Genomic DNA, 26,457 nt, shown 5'->3' with positions numbered 1-26,457 from the left:
CCATCATATTTGAAATATCTGTTTTGCATTTCCAGTGGCAAGTTGACATTAAAACTTTAAACATATTAAATGTATTTTTTTAATATTTTAGAAACAAGCACTTCTAGAGAAAAAAATCAGTTATCATTTACAAAAAATGCAAAGGAATGACCTTCAGAGAGAAGAATTGGAAGGAAATATATGTGAAAACAAGGATCAATATGATACAGAAGGTGAGAGAGAAACAATAAAAGACAAAATACCTAAGTAGAAGATGCATAATTATATATTACATGTCAGTAGCTTTGTAAAATCCCTCTGTGTTTATATAGTGAGGTCACAACGCCCTTGCAAAGGGACGTCCTAGAAGCTCACACTACTTGTGCAAGGCACTTCCCAGTTCTAGGTCAAGTTGTAGAGACTGTACAGACACCCCCACACATATACACAATGTTATTATATTAGACATTATCACAAATTAAATACTTCAGTAAAGAGTCTCAGTAGACAAGACTGCCTTTACTAGAAGTTTAAAAAGAGCCAGTAAGAAGAGACAGAACAACAAAATAAGAGAGTTATATATAGAGAGAGAAAAGGAGCCAGTAAGATTTTTACCAAAAAATAGACTGAAACAAAGAGGGAGACAGTGAAAGAAAAATATAGAAGAAAAAAAATGTGAGGTCCAGCAAGCAAAGATTATACAAAACATAATAAGCTAGTAAGTGAAAGAGAAAGAAACCATTTTAAGTAGAAAAAGAATAGACACTTAAAATATCCTAAGAAATAGAGATAGAAAGAACAAAAATTTAAAAAGGAAGACACAGTAAGAAAAGATACAAAAAAGGAATGAAATGGAGAGAGAGGGGAAGAGAATGAATGCATGAATGAATAAGAGAAAAAGAGTATTGAGCAGAAAAATCCAGTAGGAAAACACACACAACTTACACACACACACACACACAGACATAGGATGAGGGAGTGGAAGGAAGACAGGGCAAAGAAACAAGAGACACAAAAAGACAAGGAGTGTGAGGAAGAAAGGCAAACACAAAAGAGTGAAAGAAAGGGGGCAAGAAAAAGACAAAGGCAAAAATAGAAGAACAAAGAGGTAGGAGGGAGAGAGAGGGGGGAAGATGAAGAAAGAAGTTTAAAAAGGATAAGTCATTAGGAAAAAGTAAAGAAAAAGAGAGAATGTAAGCGTGAGAGAATTTGAAAAAGAAGAGCCAGTAAGAAAATCAGATACAGTTTGAGGGAGGAGGCAGTGAGAGAGGGGGGGAAAATGAGAAGTTATTAAAAGAAGAGACTTAAATAGAGTTTAAAAAGGAGAAGCCAGTAAGAAATAGTACAATGAAGATAGAGTGAATGAAAGAAAAGGATGCAGCAGGAGGGAGAGGAGGGATAAAAGAAAAAGATCTAAGGGGGTGGGAGGGAGGAAGGGTGGATGGAAGGAAGAAATATGAACATACTTCAAAAAGACCCAGTAGCCAGTATGAAAGGCAGTGCAGGAAAATATAGAAAGAAACCATGAAAGAGAGAAAGAAGGGACAGAGAGATAAAAGAAACATAGAAAGTAGATTTAAAAAAGAAAAAAAAAAAAAGATGAGGTTACAAAACAGCCAGTAAAAAGGCAGAACGAAAAATATAGAAGGGAGGAGTTCCCGTCGTGGCACAGTGGTTAACGAATCTGACTAGGAACCATGAGGTTGCGGGTTCGGTCCCTGGCCTTGCTCAGTGGGTTAACAATCCGGCGTTGCCGTGAGCTGTGGTGTAGGTTGCAGACGCGGCTCGGATCCCGCGTTGCTGTGGCTCTGGTGTAGGCCGGTGGCTACAGCTCCGATTCAACCCCTAGCCTGGGAACCTCCATATGCCGCGGGAGCGGCCCAAGAAATAGCAACAACAACAACAAAAACAGACAAAAGACAAAAAAAAAGAAAAATATAGAAGGGAAAGAAGATCTAGTCAGAGGGATAAGGAAAGAACACACTTTGAAAAGAGAAGCCTATAAAGAGAATAAAATAGGGAGGAGGGAAGGAAGAGAAGAAGGTCAGCATGCAGGCCAGCAAAGAAAAGAGGGTGAAAGAAAAGGTGTAGCAAGGAGGTATTGATAAAGGGAATAAAGAAGGAAAGGAAGGGAGAAAAAGTTTTTTTAAAGGATGAGTCAGTAGGAAAAAGACTAAAAAAATTTAAAAACCTGTAAACTAAGCATGATATTTAGGAGCCAACTTTTAAAAGCATAAGCCAGGAATAAACAAGAGTACGAAACAAGAGAGCAGATGAGAGTTAGAAAGAAAGAGAAGGAGAGAAAAACAGTTTAAGAAGAGGAGCCCTAAAAAGTGAATTTAAAAGGCAGGGAAAGGAGAAAAGGAGGGAGGAGGGAAAACAAAATGTAAAGAAACAGAATGAAAGATCAAGTAAAAGACAAAGAGAAAAAACAGAAAAAGAAAAATAATAAAAGAGAGGTTTTAAAAGGATGGGGCAGTAAGAAAAAAGTAAAATAAAAAAGAAGAGGGACTATAAATGTGTAAGAGAGAGGTGTGAAAAGAAGGAGCCAGTAGGAAATTCAAGTACAATTTGGGGGATGGGGCAGTTTTAAAAGGAGACTTGAGAGGGGGAAAAAAGACAAAAATAAATGTGGTGGGTGATAGATAAAAGACAAATGATTAAGAGGAAGAGCCCATATGGAGTTCCCGTTGTGGCTCAGTGGTTAACCAATCCGACTAGGAACCATGAGGTTGCAGGTTCGATCCCTGGCCTCGCTCAGTGGGTTAAGGATCTGGTGTGGCTGTGAGCTATAATGTAGGTCGCAGACACGGCCTGGATCCTGTGTTGCTGCGGCTGTGGTGTAGGCCGGTAGCTGTAGCTCTGATTTGACCCTTAGCCTGGGAACCTCCATATGCCACAGGTGCGGCCCTAAAGAAGCAAACAAAAAAAAGTCTATAAGAAGATTTTACATAACATAGAAAGAGAGAAAGAAAAGTTTTGAAAGGAGGAGCCAAAAATAAATTTAAAAGATGGGAGCATGAGATTGAGAAAAAGAGCCAGAAGTGAAAAAATAAAAAGAAAAGGAAAGACTTCAAAAATGATAGTGATTATGAGAAAGAAAGAGAAAAGAAAGGGAAGGAGTTCCCATCGTGTCTCAGCAGAAACAAGTCTGACTAGTATCCATGAGGACACAGGTTCGACCCCTGGCCTTGTTCAGTGGGTTAAAGATCTGGCATTGCTGTGAGCTGTGGTGTAGGTCCCAGACATGGCTCGGATCCCAAGTTGCTGTGGCTGTGGCATAGGCCAGAAGCTCCAACTTGATCCCTAGCCTGGCAACCTCCATATGCCATGGGTATGGCCCTAAAGAGACCAAAAAAAGGAGGGGGAGAAGATGTTTAACAAAGAAGCATTAATAAGAAATGTCACTGCAATAAAAAAATAGAGATAAGCTCTAAAAGGAGGAATGAATTAAAAAAAAACAGAGCAAGAAAGAAAGGATAAAGAAAGTGGAAGTAAAGAAGGCAGTAAGCTAAAGACAGAAGGGTAAATGACCGATTGCTGTATAGAGATAGCCAGCTAAGTAGGTAGGAAAAAAATACAGGGAAATAAAGGTAGATGGATGGATGACAGCTAGGTAAATAAATAGGTAGACAGAAAATTAGGTAGAAAGAAAAATTATTTTAAAAGGATAAGGCAGTAGTAAGGACAAGACAAGGCTGTATAAAGAGGGGAAAGGCAAGGGGGAAAAGTTTAAATAGAGGAGTAACAGGAAAGTAAAAGAAGGAGGGAGAGAAAGGGAGTGAAGAGGAAGGAGAAACAAGGGAAGGAAGACAAGAGGGAGAAAGGGCAGGTGGATGGATGGATGGATGGAGAAAGGAAAGGAAGGAGGAGGAAGGAAGGAAGAAATGAAGGAAGGAGAGAAACAGGAGTGGAAAGGAGGGAGGGAATAAAAAAGGAATGAAAAGGGAAGGACAAGGCAGTCAGCATGCACCCATGCTGGCAGGAAAGAAAAGAGGGAGAAAGACAAGTGATAGAAGCAGAGTGAGAAGAGATAGAGAATGGGCATAAAGACAGGCAGGAAGGAAGGGGGTAAGTGGAGGGCAAGCAGAGGGAGAGAAAAAGAAATCCGTTAAGGCGTTCTGTGTGGTGCAGCAGCTTAAGGATCCCACATTGTCACTGCAGCAGCAGCCCAGATCACTGCTGTGGTGCAGGTTCGATCCCTGGCCCAGGAACTTCCACAGGCCACGGGTATGGCCCAAAAAAGGGGGGGGGCTGCTAAAATACAATTAAATATATATATATATTTGAATAACTGAATCACTTTACTGTACACCTGAAACTAACACAATACTGTAAATCAGCTATACTCCAATTAAAAATATATAATCGAACTGAAAAAATACAGGGAAATAAAGGTGGATGGATGACAGCTAGGTAAATAAATAGGTAGACAGGATTTTAAAAGGAGAGCCTGGTACAAAAGACGATATTAAGATTTTAAAAAGAGAGTGTTAGGAATGAAAAAGTTTGAAAGAGGAGGAACCGGTTTTAAAAGTAGAGGAGGAGTAAAATAAGAGAGGGAGCAGGGAGGAAGGGCAGGAGTGGGAATGGAGTAGGAAGCAAAGGAAAGAGGTAGGAAGGCCAGAGTGTAGGTTCACAAAGAAAAGACAAATGCCAAGGGAGAGGGTGAAAGCAGTAAGAAGGAGACAAGGAGACAGGGAGGACTAAAAGGAGGGAGGGAGAGAGGAAGGCAGGCATGCTTATGGGCCGGGAAAGCTAAGAGAAAGAGGCCAGGAAAGAAATGGACTGAGGAAGGGACAGAGCAAGGGTAGGAAGGGAGGGAGGGAAGGAAGGAAGGAATGGAGGAAGTGGAGAGCAGGCAGAGGGATCTAAACAGAAGAACTCAGTGAAAATCCAACAAAAGAATGACAGACGATGGATGGATGCCAGTGAGGTAGTTCGGTAGGCTGATGGCCAAATACGTAAGTAGACAAGATTTTATATGGAAAGTCTGGTAACCAAAAAAAAAGAATATTAAAAAGATAAAATGAGAGAGAGTGAAGGAGGGGGGAAGGAAGGGAAGAAGGAGGTAAGGGAGGTAGGAAGTAGGGGGAGAGAGGGAGGGAAGGAAGGAATTTAAGTTCGCAAAGAAAGGACGAAGAAATCCAGAGGGAGAGTGAAAGGATGAGAATGAGATGCAGACCCAGAAATGAAGGAAGGGGAGAGGGCAGAGGGGTAACAGGGAGGGAGGGAGGGAGGTACAAAAGGAAAGAGAGGGAGGGAAGGAAGAGAAGAATTCTAAAATGGGGTGAGGCCAGGAAAACAGTATAATAAAAACAATGTAAGAGTGAGAGGTATTTAAAAGGAGGAGCTAGTTAAGAAAAGCCAATACAGTGTAGAGGACAGGGTAAAAGAGATTTTAAAAGTCAGATAGGAGTTCCCGTCGTGGCGCAGTGGTTAACGAATCCGACTAGGAACCATGAGGTTGCGGGTTCGGTCCCTGCCCTTGCTCAGTGGGTTGACGATCCGGCATTGCCGTGAGCTGTGGTGTAGGTTGCAGACGCGGCTTGGATCCCGCGTTGCTGTGGCTCTGGCGTAGGCCGGTGGCTACAGCTCCGATTCAACCCCTAGCCTGGGAACCTTCATATGCCGCGGGAGCGGCCCAAGAAATAGCAGCAACAACAACAACAATAACAACAACAACAAAAGACAAAAAAAAAAAGTCAGATAAAAATTGAAATAAAGATAGGATCACAGCTAGATGGCAGGTAGCTAGATTAGATACCTAGATCACTAGATAGATGATTTTTTTAACCTTTTTTTTTGGGGGGGGAGCCAAACCCAAGGCATATGGGGTCGAATTGGAGCTATAGCTGCTGTCCTACACCACAGCCACAGCAACGTGGGATCCAAGCTGTGTCCGTAACTTACATCACAGCTTGCAACACCGGATCCTTAACCCACTGAGGGAGGCCAGGGATCAAACCTACATCCTCATGGATATTAGGCTCGTTACCACTGAGCCACAACAGGAACTCATGGATGATTTTTAAGCCAGTACTGAGACAGGACAAAAATTATAGAAAGTGAGAGAGAAGGGGGAAAAAGTTTTAAAAATAAGCCAGTAAGAGAGTAAAAGAACAAGGGAGGAGGTGGAAGATTGGGAGAGAAGAAAGGGAGGGAGGGAGGGACAGAGGAAGAGAGCAAGGCAGGTGATAGGTTTACGAAGGAGGAGTCAACATGAGAAGTTCACAATTGAGTTCAGTGAGAAGATGGGCTGTAACCTCTGCTTCTGGGATAGGACATCACTTTAGCAGCCAGATTGCTCCCTCCAATTTCAACTGTTAACTTCTACTCAATAGGAAGAAATCTTACTTTCTTCCTACTGAAGAGTGGCTACCTCCAATGCTTTTTGAAAAAGAACGTATAAAAGGATTTACGTTCACAGTATTCCAGAGCTGACAGGAGAATGAAGGTGTCTGGTTCATGTCTGAAATGAACTTACCCCACTACAGATCTACCATGGGGACCCCAAGGGATACACGTAATGCTAATGAAAAGCCAATTAGCATACATATAGTTTGGAAACCTCCTGTCTATTTCTAAATGATTAGAAATAGGAACTGTAGTCATCTTTTTCACAGACGAGTTATATAAATATGGCTGCCTCTGCTGGCCTCTGAGGCACAACCAAGACCTGTCCTGGTCACTGTGGCCTACAGGTCTCCAGCACAGTCATTATGCCCGTCTGCATCCCCACACAAAGAAAACGCCATGTTCTCCTTGAGCAGGATGGAGGGATGGAGTTTTTCCCCCTCTGCCAGAAGACAACTCTGTTCCTCCAATGTAGCTTTAATTAGGCAAGATAGTATAAAAGCGATCGTCCTGCCTCCCCATCACATCTATCCTAGGATTTCTCAACCTTGCCACTGTTGGCATTTGGGGGCTAGATAGCTGCTCATTGTCAACACTGCCCTGTGCATTGTACTATGTTTAGCATCATCCCTAGCCCTCTGTCCACTAGATGCCAGGAGCAAATCTCCCTCTCCAGTTTGTAACAACCAAAAATGTCTCTAGACATTTCCAGACATCCCCTGGGGTACAAAGTTGCATCCCATTGAGACCCACTACCTACCCCCTCCAATTCCTCCCCACAACCCTGTACACAGATTAGGATATGGCTCCCCTCCTACTGGGCGTGAAACGGTAAATAGAATCTGTCTTGTATAACTTTGTAATCTCCACTATTAGAAATAAATGTTTTATTTTATTCTTTTTGAAGCTCCTTATCCAAAGATCAAGAAAACGACTATTTCTGCCAGTCACCTGAAATCACACCAAGGACAACAACGTAATTGAAATACTATGATTAGAAATACTAAAATCGTAATTTATGTAAAGACTGGATTTGATACTGACCTCTTCTGCTTATAATGCAGATAAATCCTCTATCCTCTGTTATACCTGATGGATTTTGATGAATGCTTACCAACAATGCTACAGCCTCTCTGTGGTCCAGATTAGGCTCCCTAATTACTCAGCTGGTGTCACTGTCCCCACATGCCTCTGAACAGGACAGCCCATGTTTTGCAGCTGACAAGTCTACAAGCCCAGTGCAGAGCCCTGTCCTCTCCACAATCTCATTTCTCTACTCCCCATCTCTCTCTCCCTACTCCCAATCTCTCTCTTTCCCATTCCTGACAAGACCCTGAGGCATTTTTTTTAAGTCTGTGCTTCACTGGCTGCTGCCACCACTGCTGCCACACCTTGCTCAGCAGTTCTGCCTCCAAGGGAAGCTTTTACCTGCATCTCATTTGTTTCACCTGGAGAAAGAATCATCCTTGCAAAGTGCTGACTGGAGGTGCTACTGATGTTTCTGAAGCCTATGGCCCTAGGGACCTAGTGAGGACCAAGACCTAGACCAATGCTTTCTCTCAAAACCCTGCCCTTCCTTAGGCTTTGCACTTTTCTGGCCTTCTGTCACTTATCTGGCAGCAGAATATTTCATCCTGCCACATATTTTCTGTGGCAGGGGAACATGCAATCAGTATCACACACTCTTATTCCCCTGTTCCCAACTGAGTTGAGGCTGCTGCCATTTTAACATTTCAACCTATTTCTTGAGTTGGCTTCTTTAACACATGTAGGGCTAGCGCTTTTTGCCAGATCTAAGTGCCCTTCTTCTTTTTGCTTTCTGGCTCCATCATCGGTTTTTCTAACATACTCCTCTATAGTCTCCCTTTGTGGCGCCCCCCAAATGGCTCAGACATTCAGGGAGCCTCCCCATCATTCTGCTTCTTTCCCAAAGATGCTGTCTAGATGCCTGGGGGCAAGAGGTGTGGCTTAAGTTCTTACTCCTCTAAGTGTCAGCAGTGTGGGCGTCACCTAGGAGCTTATTAGAAATGCCAACTCTCAGGCCCCACCCGAGACTTACTGAATCTGAGTCTGCATTTTCACAAGATTCCCAGTGCATTATATGTTCATTAACTTTTGGGAAACACTGGCTTCCATGACCTCGTCGAGGTGGAACAAACTCAGGGTGCTTGGATGAAATGTCCTCTATTTCTTCTGGTCTCCAGAGAGGTGCCCTTATCTCCACTGAGATAGTGCTTGGCCTGTTGGCATTCACAGCTGAAGTTAGCCATCCCTGCAGTGATGCATGCTCTGGTCTCACTGGGCTTAGTAGGACTCTGGCTTTCCCATTCCAGTTCTGGCTGGCTGCTACATAACATTTGGGGTGGAGCCCCCTTATGGCTGCTACATAACATTTGGGGTGGAGCCCCTTTACCTCCACCACAGTGACTCCCCTTGGCAAGCTTCCCAGCTAGACCCTCAGCCCTTTCTGGGCCATGTGTATACCACGTGGGAACCAAGAGTGGCTTAAAGCAAAACCTCAAGGAGAAGTAAGGAGAGGTTGATAAAAGGGTACAAATTTTCAGCTGTAAGATGAATAAGGTCTGAGGATCTGATGTATAACATGACTATAGTTGATAGCAGTATATTAATTGTATTAATTGAAATTTACTAAGAGAGTAGACCTTAAATATTTTCACTAACAACAAAAGACAGATATGTGAGGTGATGGCTATGCTAATTAATTAAAGGGGGGAATCTTTTCAAGGTATACATTATATCAAATCATCACCATGTACATTTTAGCTATCTTACAATTTGATGTGTCAATTATATATGTCAATAAGGCTAAATTTTTTTAAATGAAAGAAAAAGAAAGCAAAACCTCAGAGCAGTGCTCTGCCTGACCACACTGTACTGCAGTTTCTGGGCCGCATCCCAGCTGAGGAGGAGGAGGCAGGGGTGAGCGGGGAGCCAAAGAAATCTCTTTCTAGAGTCCTAAACAGACAGCAGAGCAATAGTTCTTCTTTTCCCTCCATGTTAACCTTAGTTATCTGAAGCAACCAAGGCCCAAAGTAAGGAAAAATGAAGCCCCATCTGATTCCTTTGCTCTCTAGCCTCTCCCACTACCTTTCCATTCTCCCACCATCTCTGAGCTGCTAAAGGAGTGGACTTTTCCCCTGTAACTTTTCTTAGGTCATATCCTTTTTCCTGATCCTAGATAGCTCTTACTGGTGGGCTAAGGGTATCTCCAGTACACTAAGGGAGAATTTTCTGAGCAAAGTATTCCAGGCTGTCGCTACACAAAAAAGAAGACAAAATTTAGGGAAATTCTTAAGACAGCTGCATAGCTTACAAAGCATACCATCTTTCTTGGCTGTGTCATCCTACTTGGGGATGACAGGTGCTGAATATTATCTAAGTGTTTATCGTGGTGTTCCTCCTATTAAAAATTCTAACCTCCCGTTTGGGCAGTGGATGCCTATGGAAGACTAGGGTAGACTTCTTGTAGAGAGTCAAAAATGGAAAAAGTAATGTAAAAATTTAAAACAATAGCCCTGTTGCATAGCGATTGTTTCACATCTGTCAAGCCCCCAAAGTGAGCATAACAAAAGATGGTCTCTGACCTTTATCTAGAAGGCATAATCACTGTAAAATATGTAAAATCTAGAAAAACATGTAACATGTAATTGACAACCTAATAAACATGGGCAAAAGGCATGAACAACCATTTTACTGAAGACATACAGATGGCAAATATGTACACAAAAAACTGTTTCACATTATTAGTCATTAGGGAAATACATACCAAACCATAATCAGATACTACTACACACCCAGCAAAATATCTAGAATTTAAATAATTGAAGATACCAAGTATTTGCAAGGATATGAAACAACTAGAAGTCTCTGACATTGCAGATGGGAATGTAAAATGATACAATCACTGTGGAAAACATTTTGATAGCTTAAACTTATATCTACCATGTGATTCAGTCATTCCATCCCTAGGTACATGCCCACGAGGAATGAAAATATATGTCCTCATAAAGACTTGTACATCAGTGTCCATAGCAGCACTATTCATAATAGACAAAAAACTGGAAACAACCCAAATATCCTTCAGCCAGCAAATGAATAAACTGTAATGCATCCATACCATGGGCTACTACTCAACAACAAAAAGGAATAAACTATTAATACAAGCAACACTATTGATGAATCTCAAAATAATTATGCTCAATGAAAACAGACAGACCACCACCCAGAAAAAGAGTAGTACATCCTGTTTGATTCCATTTATAGCAAACTCTAGAAAATGCAAACTAATTTATAGAAAAGCAGATCAGTGATTGCCTGGGGGATAGTAGAGAGAGGGATGAACTATAAGGGGCACAAGGAAACTTGTGAGGGTGATGTAAATATTTATCCATATGTCAAAACTGAACAGATGGTACATTTTAAATATGTGCAGTTTATTTTCACTTTGATTATAATTCAATAAAGCTGATTAAAATATATGATTTCTCTTTCATTTGCTTTTAGGATCATCTCACCATTTCAATAGCTATGTAAAAATTCCTGAAAAAAAATTATCAACATCATTACCTTCTCAGCAGGATATACAGAGTAACACAACAGAACAAAAGGTAGAAAGCTGTTTGTCTTGGGTGCTTGGTACTGATCATTCATTTACCTGGTTAACTTTTCCTTCTATGGGATGGCCCCTTTGCTAGCATACTACTGACTGACTGGAAGTGGGGGGGTTCCATACGGGTCTGGCGCCTCTCCCTGGTAGAGAGAAGATTCTGGGTCAGCTTCATGCTAAATGTATCATGTAGTTGAACGGAAACTAACACATATTTGATGATGATAACTAACATTTATTGAGAACCCCCTGTGGGCCAGGTCCAATGCTAAGCTAGAAGGAAAGGAAAAGGGGGAAAGTAGGTGGCATAGGATACAAAGATGGCAAAAACATCATCACTGCTCTTGAGAACTCACCGTCTGGGGAGACACACAGAAACAAAAGTTCTTACAGTCAAATGAGAGGAGAGTTTTGATTTGTACAAAATGTGGAAACAGAGACGATTTAGAGAATAGTCCTACTATTTAGAGAAATCTAAAAAAGCTTTATAAAAGAAGGGCTTGATTGAATTAGGTCTTGAAACATGATTGGGAAGTTTCCAGATGAATAGATGTGAGGATATACGAGGTAGTATTGCAGGCAGACATAAAGTGTTAAGTGAAAGCAGGAAAGCTTAAGCCAGCAAAGCTAGGGCAGTGCAGGAGAGGAGACTAAAAAGGTAGGTTGAAGCCAGAACTTTGTATAATTTTCTAAAGTATGAATTTATTCTCTCAGTGGTAGGAAGCCATTGCAGGTTTTTGAGTAGGGATGTGAAATAAGAATGCTTTGGGTTTAAAAAGATAATCTGGCTGCAGTGTGTGAGATACACAGAAGAGACTAGAGGTAAGATAGTTTTGAGTCCACCGGGATAGTCCAGGTCAAAATGATAAAGGCCACACAAAAGTAGTGACAATGAGGGTGAACCAGAGGCCACAGATTTAAGATATTTAAGAGCTGACTCTATCAGGATTTGGTGACTCAGTAGATGTGTGGATCCAGAGAAAGGGGGATGGCAATGATAATGATGATGATTTAATTTTTGTATAGGGGGTGTGTTTTCTCTGTGCTCCCATAGTGCCCAAGCTTACCTCTATCTGAGAATTCATTGTACTCCATCATATTTGTCTGTCTTTTCTACTGGATAATAAACTTATTGAGGTCAGGATTTCTATATCTTATTTCAGTTCTAAGCTATTTCAGTTCTAATCCAATAAGCATTAGATTGGATTAGACTGGCCTTAGCTGAAATAAATGGAATAACTCTAAGCTTTCTAGAATAGAGCACTGGATGGATTGTTATGCCTTTAAGGAAAGTATGGAAGACAGAGAAGTAGCAAGTTGGGAAATATGGGAGTACCTGGGCACATAATAAGCTTCATTTTAAACTAAAGTTTAGGTACCTGTAAAAGATATCCAGTAAGAGATTAATAATATATATTAGCATTGAGACCAGAGCTTAGGAGAGAAGTAGGGGGATGAGGGGAAGGGGAAGATACTATATTAATTTGATTGCTCTAGAGTCAGCAAAAATTTCTTTTAGAAGGCTAATTACTAATTACTTTTTTTCTTGAATGTTAAACCATACAGAAAGATAAATTAATGATTAAGACATCGCATCCCACAAGTGATGGAGGTAAGAAAGTGAACAATATTTATAATTGCTTTGACATCTTTCGGTTAAATACCTAGTTTTGCCATATAGTTTTCCAAGTTTTGCTATTTTCCCTGATTATAAAACCTATGATTATTTTGATAAAGGATGATATAAAAAGTATTCATGATTGTAAATATTAGTATCCCACATTTTTGAGGATTGCTGGGTGAATAGGCCCTTTGGAATTGGCAAAGAAAACATGGGGAAGTTAGAGTCTCTGCTGAGGCTACTTACATAAGTTCCTGACCTACTGCGATTAGGGAGTCCCAGTGCAGAGTATTCTCCCCAGGAAGGTCTCTACCCTCTAATCTCATCTTTTCTCCCCAGGACATAAAAACACATCCTGTTTCTCATCTCCCAGGACTGGATTAGAGATTAGCTAAATCTCTGTTAGTCTCTACAAAAGATTCCCACCATATCCTGAACACACCCCAAAAGCACTAGGACATTTCCCCCTGGGCAGCCCACGAGCATCTCAAATCCAATATGCACAAATGTAAAAAAAAAAAAGAATAAAGAATATATATAAATGTATAAGTGGGTCACTTTTCTGTATAGCAGAAATTCACTGAACATTGTAAATCAACTATAATAAAATTTTTTTAAAAAGAGTTTAAAAAATCCCGAATTCATCATCTTCTACTTGCCCCCAAACCTTTTCTCTGTTCCTCCTAATTTTATTCAGGCATAAAACCTGAGTCATTTTTTATTCTTTCCTATTGCTGCCTTCTGTCCAATCTACCTCCTTAAATTCCCTCATAACTTTCCCTTCCTTTCCATTCATGCCACCTGTGCCTTTAAGCACTGCAGTAATTTGTCTCCCATCTCTTCTTCCTGTTAATCTATCCTACATTTTGCTGTGAATGTAATCTTCCTGTAATACAGCTTTGGACATATAATTCCTCTACCCAAAAGTCTGCAGTGGTTCCCCTTGCCTACTGAATAAAGTGCAAAACAGTTCATTCTGGACAGGGGAATGGTAGGAGGTTAACTACCAAAGTGACTTAGGGCCAGAAGTTAGGGAGTTCAGGCTTATCCATGAGGGCAGTGATGAGCCACTGGAAGCTTTAAGCAGGAGACTTCAAAAAGGCATCTTGGAGTTCCTGTTGTGGCTCAGCAGGCTAAGGACCCAACATTGCTTCTGTGAGGAAGGGGGTTCAATCCCTGGCCTCGCTCAGTGGGTTAAGGATCTGACCTTGCTGCAAAGCTGCAGCATAGGTCACAGATGCAGCTCAGATCTGCTATTTCTGTGGCTGTGGCATAGGCCTGGGAACTTCCATATGCCACAGGTGCTTCCATAAAAAGAAAAAAAAGGGTATCTTATACTTGGAGATACTGTCTTAACATCCATGAACCAATACACCTTAACTATAGTAATTCTAGATACTATGGTATCCCAGCAAGAACTATATCATTTTTTCATATTTAATGGTACCTCTTCTTTCCTCAGAAATTACAAGTACTTCACTTCAAACTCCAGGTGTTTCTGCAAACACAAAAAATGCCTACAGACACTCTATACAGGATATTTTGAAACGAGAGGCAAGTAACATTTTTTTTGTTCCAGATACAAACAGGACAAATGAAGTATGAAATTATGATCGAGATTGGCATAACACAATTTCATTCATTAAATGACAATTCAGAACAGCCTTATTCCCTGAAAGTAAACACCCCATAACAAGATTTTATAAAAATTGAAATACTAACCCACAGTAATAATCCTGTGCTACCTCAGACTTCCAATGTTCATGGATATCAGTTGTGTTAGTGCTGCCATACTCTTAAGTGTAGGGAATTATCAGTAACATATTGTAAGCTAACAAGAAAAATGGTGAGCCTGAGATTTTAAATGTGTTAAATAGATCCAAAAATTTGAATATTTGTCTCAGTTCTTAGAGATTTACCAGAAACAACTTGAGTGTTCCCACTTAGCCCTTAGGTCATAGGCTTCCTAAATGATGAGCTTCAAGAGCTTCGAGGTTCATACCTGTGCCCTGCAGAGGAAGCAACATATTGGGCTTTTGTGAATCATTTCGCTTCTACTGCTGACTGGCTGTATAGAGACAGCCATACTGCCTCACCCTGTCCCCTTTGTGGTAGTGATCACTCATAGGAAGCTGGCAACAAACATTCAGGGTACAGCCTCTGGTCACAACATGTATCACCTCTGTGGATTGCCAATTTGTCATTCATTATAAGAATCAAATCCACATCCTTGGCTCTGTTAGCACTGTATTAACTGGCTTAGCTGTTCTAAAGAGTTAACATGGTTTGCCATAGCCTATGTTAAATGCATAGTAAGTGACAGACTCAATTATGTATAACTGCTCAAATGTAGCATGTTAGCCACAAAATGCTGTCTCTGTATAAACAAATGTTTATGAAACACTTTCTGTGTCCAGGGCACTGTGCTATTGTGTTAACGTCCATAATCTATATGCTTAGTATCTGAAAAAAAGAATCTTCTTAATTACTTTAAGATAGTTCAGTAGGTGCACATCAGGAATTACTTTTTTCACTAACCTCACTGTAGAGTCAGAAAAAAAGTGTTCCCCGAGTGTAGCATGGATGGAAAACTTAATACTACATATGTTACCCAAAAAAAGGGCAGTAACAAATTTAGACCAAATTTAGAAGGCTTTAAAATATACTGGACAATATGAACACATCAAATAGTCAGAAATACCTAATTTATTTTTAAAAATAGCATGACCACTTTTATTGCAATAGAATCCAATACTATTTTCCAATTTATTTCACCCATCCCATCAGTGTCAGGAAATGCATTTCTGGGTGGCTCGTGTTCAGTTCTCAGTCTACTTTGTTGGATTTATCTTCCTATATTATTACCTAAGCTGGTAGAGCTCTTGGCCAAATCAGAGAGTCTTATCCCACCTATGCAGAAAACCTGCTCTCTGCCCTTCACCCCTCTCAAAACATTTCCCCTACACTTAACTTTCCTTAAAAAAATCACTCACACATATTCTTTTTAGCTATTCAACTGATTACCTTCCATGCTGATAAGTGCATTCCTCAGTTAATTTTAGTATACTAATGAATTCTATAAACCATTGAATTCTGTAAGTAATGTGTGTAATATAAACCAGAAATATATATTATAAATGGGCTTTTTAAATCATTTTAAACTTCTGTGAGAAATAGATGATGTTCAAATTCTCTGAAAACTTCTTTTGAGAATTTTCTTTGTTTCTCTTTTTCTGTGGCATGTATAGGTGACATATGCTGATTTCAATGGGGAAAAGGCCAAGAAATCAAACATAAAAAATGAGTCAGGTAAACGTTAGTGATAGTTATTCAGGAAATCCTACAATCTATTAATGCATTTATTCAACTAACCCTTATTGAGCTTTTGTTGTGCCATACACTATGCTAATTATTCAACTTACAAAGCAGAGAAGCCCTGGTCCCAACCCTGGATTTTACACTTTAGTGTAGAACAGTCATGCCAGTAATCACAACCCAATATGATGAGTGCAATAAAGGAGGTATATACAAAGTCCAGTGGAGGCATAAGGAAGCCAAGGAAGCTTTTACAAAAGAGGCCACAATTGAGCTGAGACATGAAAGATAAGAAAGAATTTTCTAAGCAGACAAATGAAAGGAGAATCTTCCAGGAGAAGAGAATACGTTTACCAAGATGTATACATTAGTGCATAATGTGTTTGTGGAAATACAGTTTTTTTCAGAATTGCTTTAGCTAAAAGTTCAAGTTAGAGGATTGAAGAAGATGAGACTTGACTGGTAGATGAGGGTTAGATCATTAAGATTCTGGTAGGCCATGCCAGGAACACTATCTTTTATCCTGTTATCAAATGGAACTATTGAAGAATATTGGCAGGGTCGTAATATGGTCATGATTTGCCTTTTTTACTCACAGACATAGAAAAAAATTTATGGTTACCAAGAGGAAAGGGGACAAGGATAAATTAGAAATTTGGGATTAACATATATTCACCACCGTATATAAAACAGACAACCAACAAGGACGTAGTATATAGCACAGAAAACTATACTCAACACTTTATATTAACATATAATGATTATAGGTTATATAATGGAATATATGGAAAATAATCTGAAAAAGAATGTATAACAATCACTTTTCTGTACACCTGAAACTAACACATTATAAATCAACTATACTTATATTTTTAAATGACCAAAAAAAGGGAATTTGCCTTTTCTAAAAAAGGAAAGCAAAGTTAGAGGTGAAGAGATTGGAGGCAATGAGACAATAAATTAACATCATATCGAACACTTACTATGTACCAGGGACAAGGCTAAATTCTTTATATTCTCTCATTTAACCTTCCCAACAATAAAACTATTTTGATTCACAACTTTACACATAAGTAAACTAAGTCTCGGAGTGGTAAATTATCATGCCCAAGATTTCACATAATATTGGCAAAGCCAGGATTTTAACCCAGATCTATCTTACTCAACCAATCCTAATCGCAATACCATGCCGCTCCTTGCTACAGTTAAGAGGCTGTTACAATAGTCAAGGCTAGCAATGAGTCCTGAACAAAGTCAGTAGCAATGAGGATGAAGAGCTAAGCAGAGATTTGACTCACTCAAGAAGGTCGAATGGATGAGATTCGGTTGCTGATTGAATCTGGGAGAAGAATGAATTGAAGACACCTCAGATTTCCAATCTGGGCAACTTAATGGATAATGAATAGTGGTGCCATTCAGTAGATAGGCATTACAGAAGGATGAACAAGTTTAGAAGAAAAAAAATTAACTGAGCTTTGAATAAATTGAGTTTGAGGTACCCGAGGGAATTTAAGTGGGACCTCTGAGTGGAACAGTTAAGAGATATTGGTCTGGGACTCATGAAAGCAATAAAAAGAATGCCTTATAGGAGTTCTTTGCTGGCCTAGCAATTAAGCATCTGGAATTGTCACTGCTATGGCATGGATTCAATCCCTGGCCCAAAAAAATCCACATTCCACTGGCATGGCAAAAAAGAAAAAAAAAAAAAAAGCCTTATATGTAAACCTATGGGAAATAACAAGAGCTGTTTCCATAGGTTTGATATAAAACATCCATTTTCAGGTAGTTTACACTTTATCCTTTTCATTTCTCCTTTGATCTAAGAGTTATCCATAAGTATGTTTCTTAGTTAACAAGAAATTAATATTTTGGGTCACATTTTATTTTTTTGTTTGTTTTTTTGTCTTTTTTTTTTTTTTTTTTTTTTTGCCATTTCTTGGGCCACTTCCGTGGCATATGAAGGTTCCCAGGCTAGGGGTCGAGTCGGAGCTGTAGCCACTGGCCTATGCCAGAGCCACAACAACACCAGGTCTGAGCCTTGTCTGCAACCTACACCACAGCTCACGGCAACGCCAGATCCTTAACCCACTGAGCAAGGCCAGGCATTGAACCCGCAACCTCATGGTTCCTAGTCGGATTCGTTAACCACTGAGCCACAACGGAAACTCCATGGGTCACATTTTAAAATTGGGTTCAAAGAACATAACCTGTAAATCTTTAACGCAATGAAGTTGTTACGGTTTTCTTTATGGCCAAATAGGTGATTGATATTTGAAAGGGTTCCAAGGACATACAAAAGATGTATATTCTCTATTGAAGGATGTAAGGCTCTAAATGAATTTTAAATTATATTCATTTTAATAATATGATGTATTATTCAATTATTATGTCTTTACTGATTTTTTTGTCTACTAGACTTAATGGCTGCTAGATGTGTCAAAGAGGTGTATTGATGTTCTAATACATCAAAGAGGTGTATTCAAGTTCTACACTATGATTGTATTTTTATCAAATTCCCATTGCATTTTTAATAGGTTTTACACAGGATCTTTAGAATACTTAATCCACCATGTTGCTAGAAACCACGGAAGTGTTCCTTATTCTTTTAACTGTTGCATTAGTTATCTATTGCTAAATAACAAATCACCCCAAAACTTGGCAGGTTAAACAAACATTATTGCTGGGAGTTCCCACTGTGGCTCAGCAGTAATGAAACCGACAAGTATCCATGAGGATGCGAGTTCAATCCCTGGCCTCGCTTAGTGCATTAAGGATCCGGCATTGCTATGACCTGTAGTGTAGGTTACAGACACAGCTCAGATCCTGCATTGCTGTGGCTGTGGCATAGGCCAGCAGCTGCAACTCCAATTTGCCCCTAGCCTGGGAACTTCCATGTGCCACAGATGTGGCCCTAAAAAAAAAAAAAAAAAAAAAAAAAAGGAAAAAAAGACATCATTGCCGACTGCAGCAGCTAGGATCACTGCAGAGGTGTGGGTTTGATCCCTGGCCAGGTGCAGAGGGACCTGACATCACCACAGTTGCAGCGTAGATCACAGCTGTGACTTGGATTCAATCCTTGGCCCACGAACTTCCATATGCCACAGGTGCGGCCATAAAATTAAAAAATTAAAAAAAAAAAAAACCAGAAAAACAAACAAACAAAAAACATTATTGTCTCACAGTTTCTATGGTTAGGAATACAGAAGCAACTTAGCAGAATGGTTCTGATTCAGGGTCTCTCGTGAGGTTACAGTCAAGATGTCATCCAGGACTGCTGCAGTCATATAAAGGCTTGACTGGGACTGGAAGATTCACTTCCAAGGTGGCTCATTCACATGGCTGTTGGCAGGAGGTCTCAGTTCCTCACCATGTCGGCATCTCCATACATCTCTTGAATAGCCTCAGGATATGGCATCTGGCTTCCCCCAGAGTGGGTAATCCAAGAGAGAGGGGCTAAAGCCACAGTATATTTTGTAACATAGTCTCAGAAGTTATATACCATCACTTCCACTATATATTCATTAGAAACAAGTCACTAAGTCCAACCCACATTCAAGGAGAAAAGAATTAACCTCTACCACTTAGAGGAGGTATTATCAAATAATTTGTAGGCATATTTCAAAAACACAACAGTATTATCTTCACACTTTTTTTCCCAGTTTGCACACTATTATTTCCAGCTCCTTCCTTTCCAAAACTGTACACATTCAAAAACACAAATGCTAGAGGGTACATAGAATTAAAGTAAAACTTTTAAGCAGATTGTTGGAAATTATTGGTTACTCCAATACACTTTACATTATCGGAAGAAAAATAAACAGCTCTTCACCTTGACTTTGAACTGGCTTTAATTGGTGATATGCTTACTATATGCCAGGCACTGTAAACTACTATTCACAACACAGCATAGCAAGTCCTATAACAGAAGGATGTATAGGGTGCTTCAGGAGCATTGACAGAGAATGCCTGTCTACCTAGGCAGACATCAAGGAAAGCTCTCTGAAGGAGGTGACACAAGTTGAATGAGTCCTAAAGGATGAGAAATTCAAAAGAAGAACACTAGAGTTACAAAGGTAATAGTGTGGACAGAGGCAAAGGGAATTGGCATGTTCAGTAGAGTATTTGTAGAAGAGTGACCAGAAATGAGGTTGCCGAGATAGGCAATCACCCCAAATCGTAAGGTATATTTTATACTTCCCTGGTAGTCCCTAGAGGATTAAAACAGAGCAGTGACAGTAGGGATTAAAAGACCTATTCAGATCTGTTAATTACTATCTTACATGTAGCCTGTGAAGGGTACCAACAAATAGTAATTTTCTTTTTCTCTCTGAAAATCTACCTACAGTTGACAGACTTAAATACTCTTCTCATGACTTACCAACTCAGTAAGTATTTAAGAAAACTTAATAAATTAATATGTCTTTTAAAATTAACATTTGAATAATTATACAGGAGTGCTGCTTGAATCCTCCATTCTTGTAGCTTTGCTTGTATGTAGTAAAACTGTCACCTTTTGCAACCTCTCAGGACTAGCTAAAATTGTAAAGTAGGCAAAGTCAGTCACTTGTGCTCCTCCACCTCCTCCTCTCTTTGTTCTCACTTTAGTTCTGTGCTCCCCTAATAGAGAGTACTTTCCTTCCCCTTTCATGTAGCACTACTTTTTCTGGAATCTAAATCTATTCTTTTCCCCTGTCCTCATTCAAAAATGAATTACTTGTGCTTTGAGGTTATTGGTTTTTTAAATGATGATAATCAGCTTACTGTATAGTATTAATGACTTAATCCATTACCCCACAAGGATATTTGTGCTGTAATCTGAAGTAATGTCTCTTAATGATGCAAAATAAGGGCCAGTGGAGAGGGTTTTTTTGGTTTTTTGTTTTTGTTTGTTTGTTTTGGCATTGGGAGCCTTCCAGCCCTCAAACCTTGGTGGCCACCTATTCTGCTGATGTCCTGTTCCCTTCAGACTTGGAAAATATTCCATACATATGGAACCCACATGCCCAACACCATGACCTTTTAAACACTCAACAAACCAAATGAGGATCGGATAGTTTTTATAAATCCCAAACTCTGATGAAAATGGTTGGGTAAAGTGAAGTAGTATGTAGTAGTGAATGGTGCTGACATTCAGATCAAGTTTCTTAGAAAAGGATTTTGAGCTAGGAGTGATAGAAGTCAGTTTGTCTGGTTTACTGGGTGCTCATAGGCTACAAGGATGCTGAAGGAAGGAAACTGACTAGCTCAATATCAAGATAGTTTCAAGAAATAAAGATGAGGGAATAATGATTATGTGTAGTTTTATAGAGTGTGAATTCCTGCCTCCCTCTTCCTCCTGACCCCGCTCCCACACTAGACTACAGAACTACGGAATCACTTGAGAATTTTCAATAGCAAATGCTCTGAATACCCTTTTATTAACAAATCAGCTAAGATGAAGAACTCCTCACATGACCCAGAGCTTCTCTCCCATTCCTCTCAAATACACGGAGTTAAAATACCTTTAGCTATGTAGTTCCCATTGTGGCTCAGCAGGTTAAGAACCCAACTAGTATCTTTGAGGATGCAGGTTTGATCCCTGGCCTTGCTCAGTGGGTTAAGGATCTGGTGTTGCCATGAGCTATGGCATAGGTCGCAGACATGGCTCAGATCTGGTGTTGCTGTGGCTGTGGTGTAGGCTGGTGGCTACAGTTCCGATTCAGCCCCTAGCCTGGGAACTTCCATATGCTGCAGGTGTGGTCCTAAAAAGAAAATAATAAAATAAAAAAATTTTAAATAAAATAAAATACCTTTAGCTATACCTAGGGCAATTCCAGGCCAAAGCACAAGAAAACATAACCACAACCCCATCTGGTATGGCTTTGCCCATTGCAACCATGTCACATTCCTTTACCTTATCAGAAAAGAACACAGGTTCAAAGCCTTTGGTGTTGTCCCTTATATGTTATTTGTTGATTTTCCCTTGTTGCTTTGAATATTTTTTCTTTGTATTTAATTTTTGTCAGTTTGATTAATGTGTGTTTCCGCATGTCCCTCCTTGGATTTATCCTCTCTGGGACTTTTTGTACTTCCTGGATTTGAATGAGGTCATTAATATGTGAAATCTAATTTAAAAATGATACAAAAGAATTTATTCACAAAACAGAAACAGACTCGAATATTTCGAAACCAAACTCATGGTCACCAAAGGGGAAAGTTTGGGAGGAGGGATAAATTAGGATGTTGGGATTAACATATACACACTACTATATATGAGATAGGTACATAACAAGGACCTACTGTAAAGCACTGGGAAATATACTCAATACTGGGTAATAACCCATATGGGAAAAGAATCTGAAAAGGAATGGATATAACTGATTCACTTTACTGTACACCTGAAACTAACACACCATTGTAAGTCAACTATACTCTAATAAAATAAACAAACAAATAAAATTAAGTTAAACAAAGCTTATTCTTCTTTTTGAATTGCTGGGGGGGAAAAAAACTCCCAAGCACAAAGTAGGTAATCTGATTCAGGATTAGGAATTTGGAGGAAAGTTATATAAGTTATTAACCAGAAATAATAAAAACCAATATCTCTTTACTTTTTCAGACAAGAGTACCATCAAAATCACTGTCAAGAAAAAGTATGTACAATGAAATTTACTGATAAAGCAATTAAGGATATTTTCTAATGTGTTATTAGAGAAAACTCTGAATCAGACAACCAGCAAAGCTATCTGTTGATATCAGTCAGTTTCCCTCTGCCTTTTCTCTTCCTTGACTTTCACTCTCAAGAGTTTTGTAAAGGTCCAAAATTATTGCTAAAAGAGTTATTGCTAAGAAGGGTCCAAAGTTACTGTTATTGTCCTTTTGCTCAGGGAGCTCAGGAGGGTAGATTTGGGGAGGCTTAGGAGCTTTAACTATCATGGGGAAGGCATCATATACCACAAACCTACTCCATAATGGGAAGGAATTGAGGGAAATGTCTTTGCAGACTCCTGTAGATCTGGCTCTGTGCTGAGTATCCTGCCACTCAGTCAGGTGAGCCAGGATGCCTAGATCTGTCTCTTAATTTTCTGAGAGTAAAAGGAATCTTAAGATGGCTATTCTATCAAAAGAAGGGACCTGGTCACAAGAGAGCTGCAGCTTGGACCAGACAAAGAGAAAAGGGTGAACTTGATAAGTCCCACCTCTGGGTCTACACAAAGGAATCATGAACAAGAGAGAGGTTCAGGAGAGTAGCACATCCACACACCTTTTCACACATGTACCTGACCAAGTTATAGAATATGCAGCAAACACAAAGACTGAGACATGCTGGCACCAAAGGAATATTTCTTGGTTAATAGTATAGTGAAAATAAGCTGAAAAATCAAAAGTCTATTTATCATATTTCACTTCATTAAAAAAACTTCACAAAGTAGTCCCCTGGTGGCCTAGTGGTTAAGGATCTGGTATTGTCACTGCTATGGCATGGGTTTGATCCCTGGCCCCGGTACTTCCACATGCTGCAGGAGTGGCTAAAAGAAAGAGAGAGAAATTTCACGAATGTCCCAATTTTACATGTCAAAGTTGGAAATGCCTCTTCTCAGCTACCCTAAGAGTAATAATGCAAGTCTGCTTGTACATGATCTCTGGCAATAAGAAAATAATACATATTGAAATTCTCACATGTATTGGAATGGATTTTGACCAATTTAGACCAAGAAGGTAAGTAACTTATTAATGTGTAAGTGTTAAAGTGTTTGATTTAGGACATGTTTATGCAAAACAAGAGTTTTTCAACTGTATGCTATCATTTCAAACTATGTTTTTCAAATTCAGTAGCCATTTTCTGGTCTGCACAGTAGGTGAAAAAGATGCACTATGAGAAGGGGATAGTAGTGATGTTTGCACAACACTGTGAATGTACTTAATGTTGCTAAACTACATACTTTAAAATGGTATATTTTACATTATGTGTATTTTATCACAATAAAAAATGAGTTAAGGAGTTCCCATCATGGCTCAGTGGAAAACAAATCTGACTAGTATCCATGAGGACGCAGGTTTGATCACTGGCTTTGCTCAGTTGGTTAAAGATCTGGTGCTCCTGTGGCTGTGGCGTAGGCCAGAAGTTGTAGCTCCAATTTGACCCCTAGCCTGGGAATCTCCATATGCCACAGGTGTGGCCCTAAAAAGATTTTTAAAATGCATTAAGAGACTCAAATAAAATGGCTTTTCCTTGAAATGTCCCTCAAACCTTCTCTAATGGGTCAGAAAAGAATATGCTTCATAAAGAAGGTATTACTTTTTCTTTGAATGTTGGCCTAAACCTGAATAATCTGGGAGCTAACTTTAGAGATAATTGTGACACAATAACCACATAATAGGGATTCCACTGCCCAAATACCAGGATATCAAACAATGCACAGCTAGAATGCCAGGCAACCAGCCTTTGCTGCCACTGACTTGTAGCCATAGCCTTGAGAAGTAGAATTCCCATGGAAGGTACACACTCTTGGCCTTGCTATCTTTTTTTTTTTTTTTTTTTTTGTCTTTTTGCCATTTCTTGGGCCGCTCTCACGGCATATGGAGGTTCCCAGGCTAGGTCCAATCAGAGCTGTAGCCACCGGCCTATGCCAGAGTCACAGCAACGCGGGATCCGAGCCGCGTCTGCAACCTACACCACAGCTCACGGCAAGGCCGGATCGTTAACCCACTGAGCAAGGGCAGGGACCGAACCCGCAACCTCATGGTTCCTAGTCGGATTCGTTAACCACTGCACCACGACGGGAACTCCCTGGCCCTGCTATCTTGAGGATGACAACAATTATTATAGGCAAAAGGATTTTTATGATCCCAAAATATATCTGCAATAAGTAGAAGTACATAAACAGTTATAGAGTTTGGCAGGTGCACTTTGCATCTGCCCTAGTCCAGTTTAAGCTGTAACAGTGAGCTCAATTAACCATAAGGAAATGCCATTCAAGTCTGGTCCCCGGCTTTCTGCTTCAGCTCATATTGAAGGAAACCTAAACTTCCTTCTACTTCTCAGCCTTCTGGCTCTTTGAGTCTGAGTTCTAGCTCAACCTTTTTTCTTTCCAAAATTAACGTGTTCCTTTATTTCTTGAGCTGTCTCTGCCTCCCAATCCAGGATAGTTTGCACTGATAATCCTTTGTTGGATCTAAGCTTGTTCATTTCCCTTAAATCATCAGTGCTAGTTATTGCCTATCAATTAAGTTTTAACAAGTAGCTGTAGTCATTTGAATATACAATTGACAAAGGCAGGCAGGCTAAAGAGTCCACAGGCTGACCTCTCCACTGTGGGGCTTTATTTTTCACCCTCGTCTCCTAGCTAAAAGGAGGCTATCTCCACAAAGGCATATAAATGTTTTAACTGCAGATCTGTCTCATGAAATAGTTTCTTACAGGTAATCTGGTTTTTATTTTTAAGTAATATTGCTTAGGTCATAAACACAGTCTTACTTCTTGCCGGGGCATTTGTTTTCTATGAGCCTAGACACCCACTTGGCTATTTTTTTTAACCAGGAAGCCATTTGCCCTCAGCAATACATAGTGGAAATAAAAGTTCCAAGAGACTTAGAATCAAAGGAAATCTTTTTTTTTTTTTTGTCTTTTTTGTTGTTGTTGTTGTTGCTATTTCTTGGGCCGCTCCTGTGGCATATGGAGGTTCCCAGGCTAGGGGTCTAATCGGAGCCGCAGCCACCGGCCCACGCCAGAGCCGCAGCAACGCGGGATCCGAGCCGCGTCTGCAACCTATACCACAGCTCACGGCAACGCCGGATCGTTACCCCACTGAGCAAGGGCAGGGACCGAACCCGCAACCTCACGGCTCCTAGTCGGATTCGTTAACCACTGCGCCACGACGGGAACTCCCGGAAATCTTTTTTTTTATTTCCCCAATACAATTTTTTTTTCCTACTGTATAGCATGGTGACCCAGTTACACATACATACGTACATTCTATTTTTTCACATTATCATGCGCCATCATAAGTGACTAGACATATTTCCCAGTGCTACACAGCAAGATCTCATTGCTAATCCATTCCAAAGGCAATAGTTTACATCTATTAACCCCAAGCTCCCCATCCACCCCACTCCCTCCCCCTCCCCCTTGGCAACTACAAGTCTATTCTCCAAGTCCATGATTTTATTTTCTGTGGAAAGGTTCATTTGTGCTGTATATTAGATTCCAAATATAAGTGATATCATATGGTATTTGTCTCTCTCTCTCTGACTTACTTCACTCAGGATGAGAGTCTCTAGTTCCATCCATGTTGCTGCAGATGGCACTATTTCATTCTTTTTTATGGCTGAATATTATTTCATTGTGTATATATACCACATCTTCCTGATCCAATCATCTATCAGTGTACATTTGGGTTGATTCCTTGTCTTGGCTATTGTGAATAGAGCTGCAATGAACGTGAGGGTGCATTTGTCTTTTTTAAGGAAAGTTTTGTCCCGATATATGCCCAAGAGTGGGATTGCTGGGTCATATGGTAGTTCCATGTATACTTTTCTAAGGTACTTCCATACTGTTCTCCATAGAGGTTGTACCAGC

At 39.9% G+C, this 26,457-nt stretch overlaps 1 protein-coding gene and 1 long non-coding RNA gene across 2 annotated transcripts in view; both read left to right on the top strand.

The window, feature by feature from the left end:
• The window catches only part of LOC125118116 (fibrous sheath-interacting protein 2-like), a 71,302-nt gene that overhangs the window by 7,740 nt on the left and 37,105 nt on the right, over positions 1-26,457 (top strand). Inside the window, exons 8-12 of the mRNA XM_047764252.1 lie at positions 92-212; positions 7,244-7,312; positions 10,861-10,964; positions 12,530-12,575; positions 14,047-14,186. Coding sequence (XP_047620208.1) covers positions 92-212; positions 7,244-7,312; positions 10,861-10,964; positions 12,530-12,575; positions 14,047-14,186 — 480 coding nt within the window. The remainder of the gene's footprint in view (positions 1-91; positions 213-7,243; positions 7,313-10,860; positions 10,965-12,529; positions 12,576-14,046; positions 14,187-26,457) is intronic.
• Positions 15,638-22,540, top strand: LOC125117873 (uncharacterized). The gene is made up of 3 exons (XR_007132759.1): positions 15,638-15,893; positions 20,245-20,284; positions 22,498-22,540. It is a non-coding gene; the product is annotated as an uncharacterized LOC125117873 (long non-coding RNA).

Source organism: Phacochoerus africanus, chromosome X (assembly GCF_016906955.1).
Source record: "Phacochoerus africanus isolate WHEZ1 chromosome X, ROS_Pafr_v1, whole genome shotgun sequence".
Classification (NCBI taxonomy): Eukaryota; Metazoa; Chordata; class Mammalia; order Artiodactyla; family Suidae; genus Phacochoerus; species Phacochoerus africanus.
The sequence above is the reverse complement of the archived record's forward strand: the minus strand, read 5'-3'. Positions and strand labels throughout refer to the sequence as shown.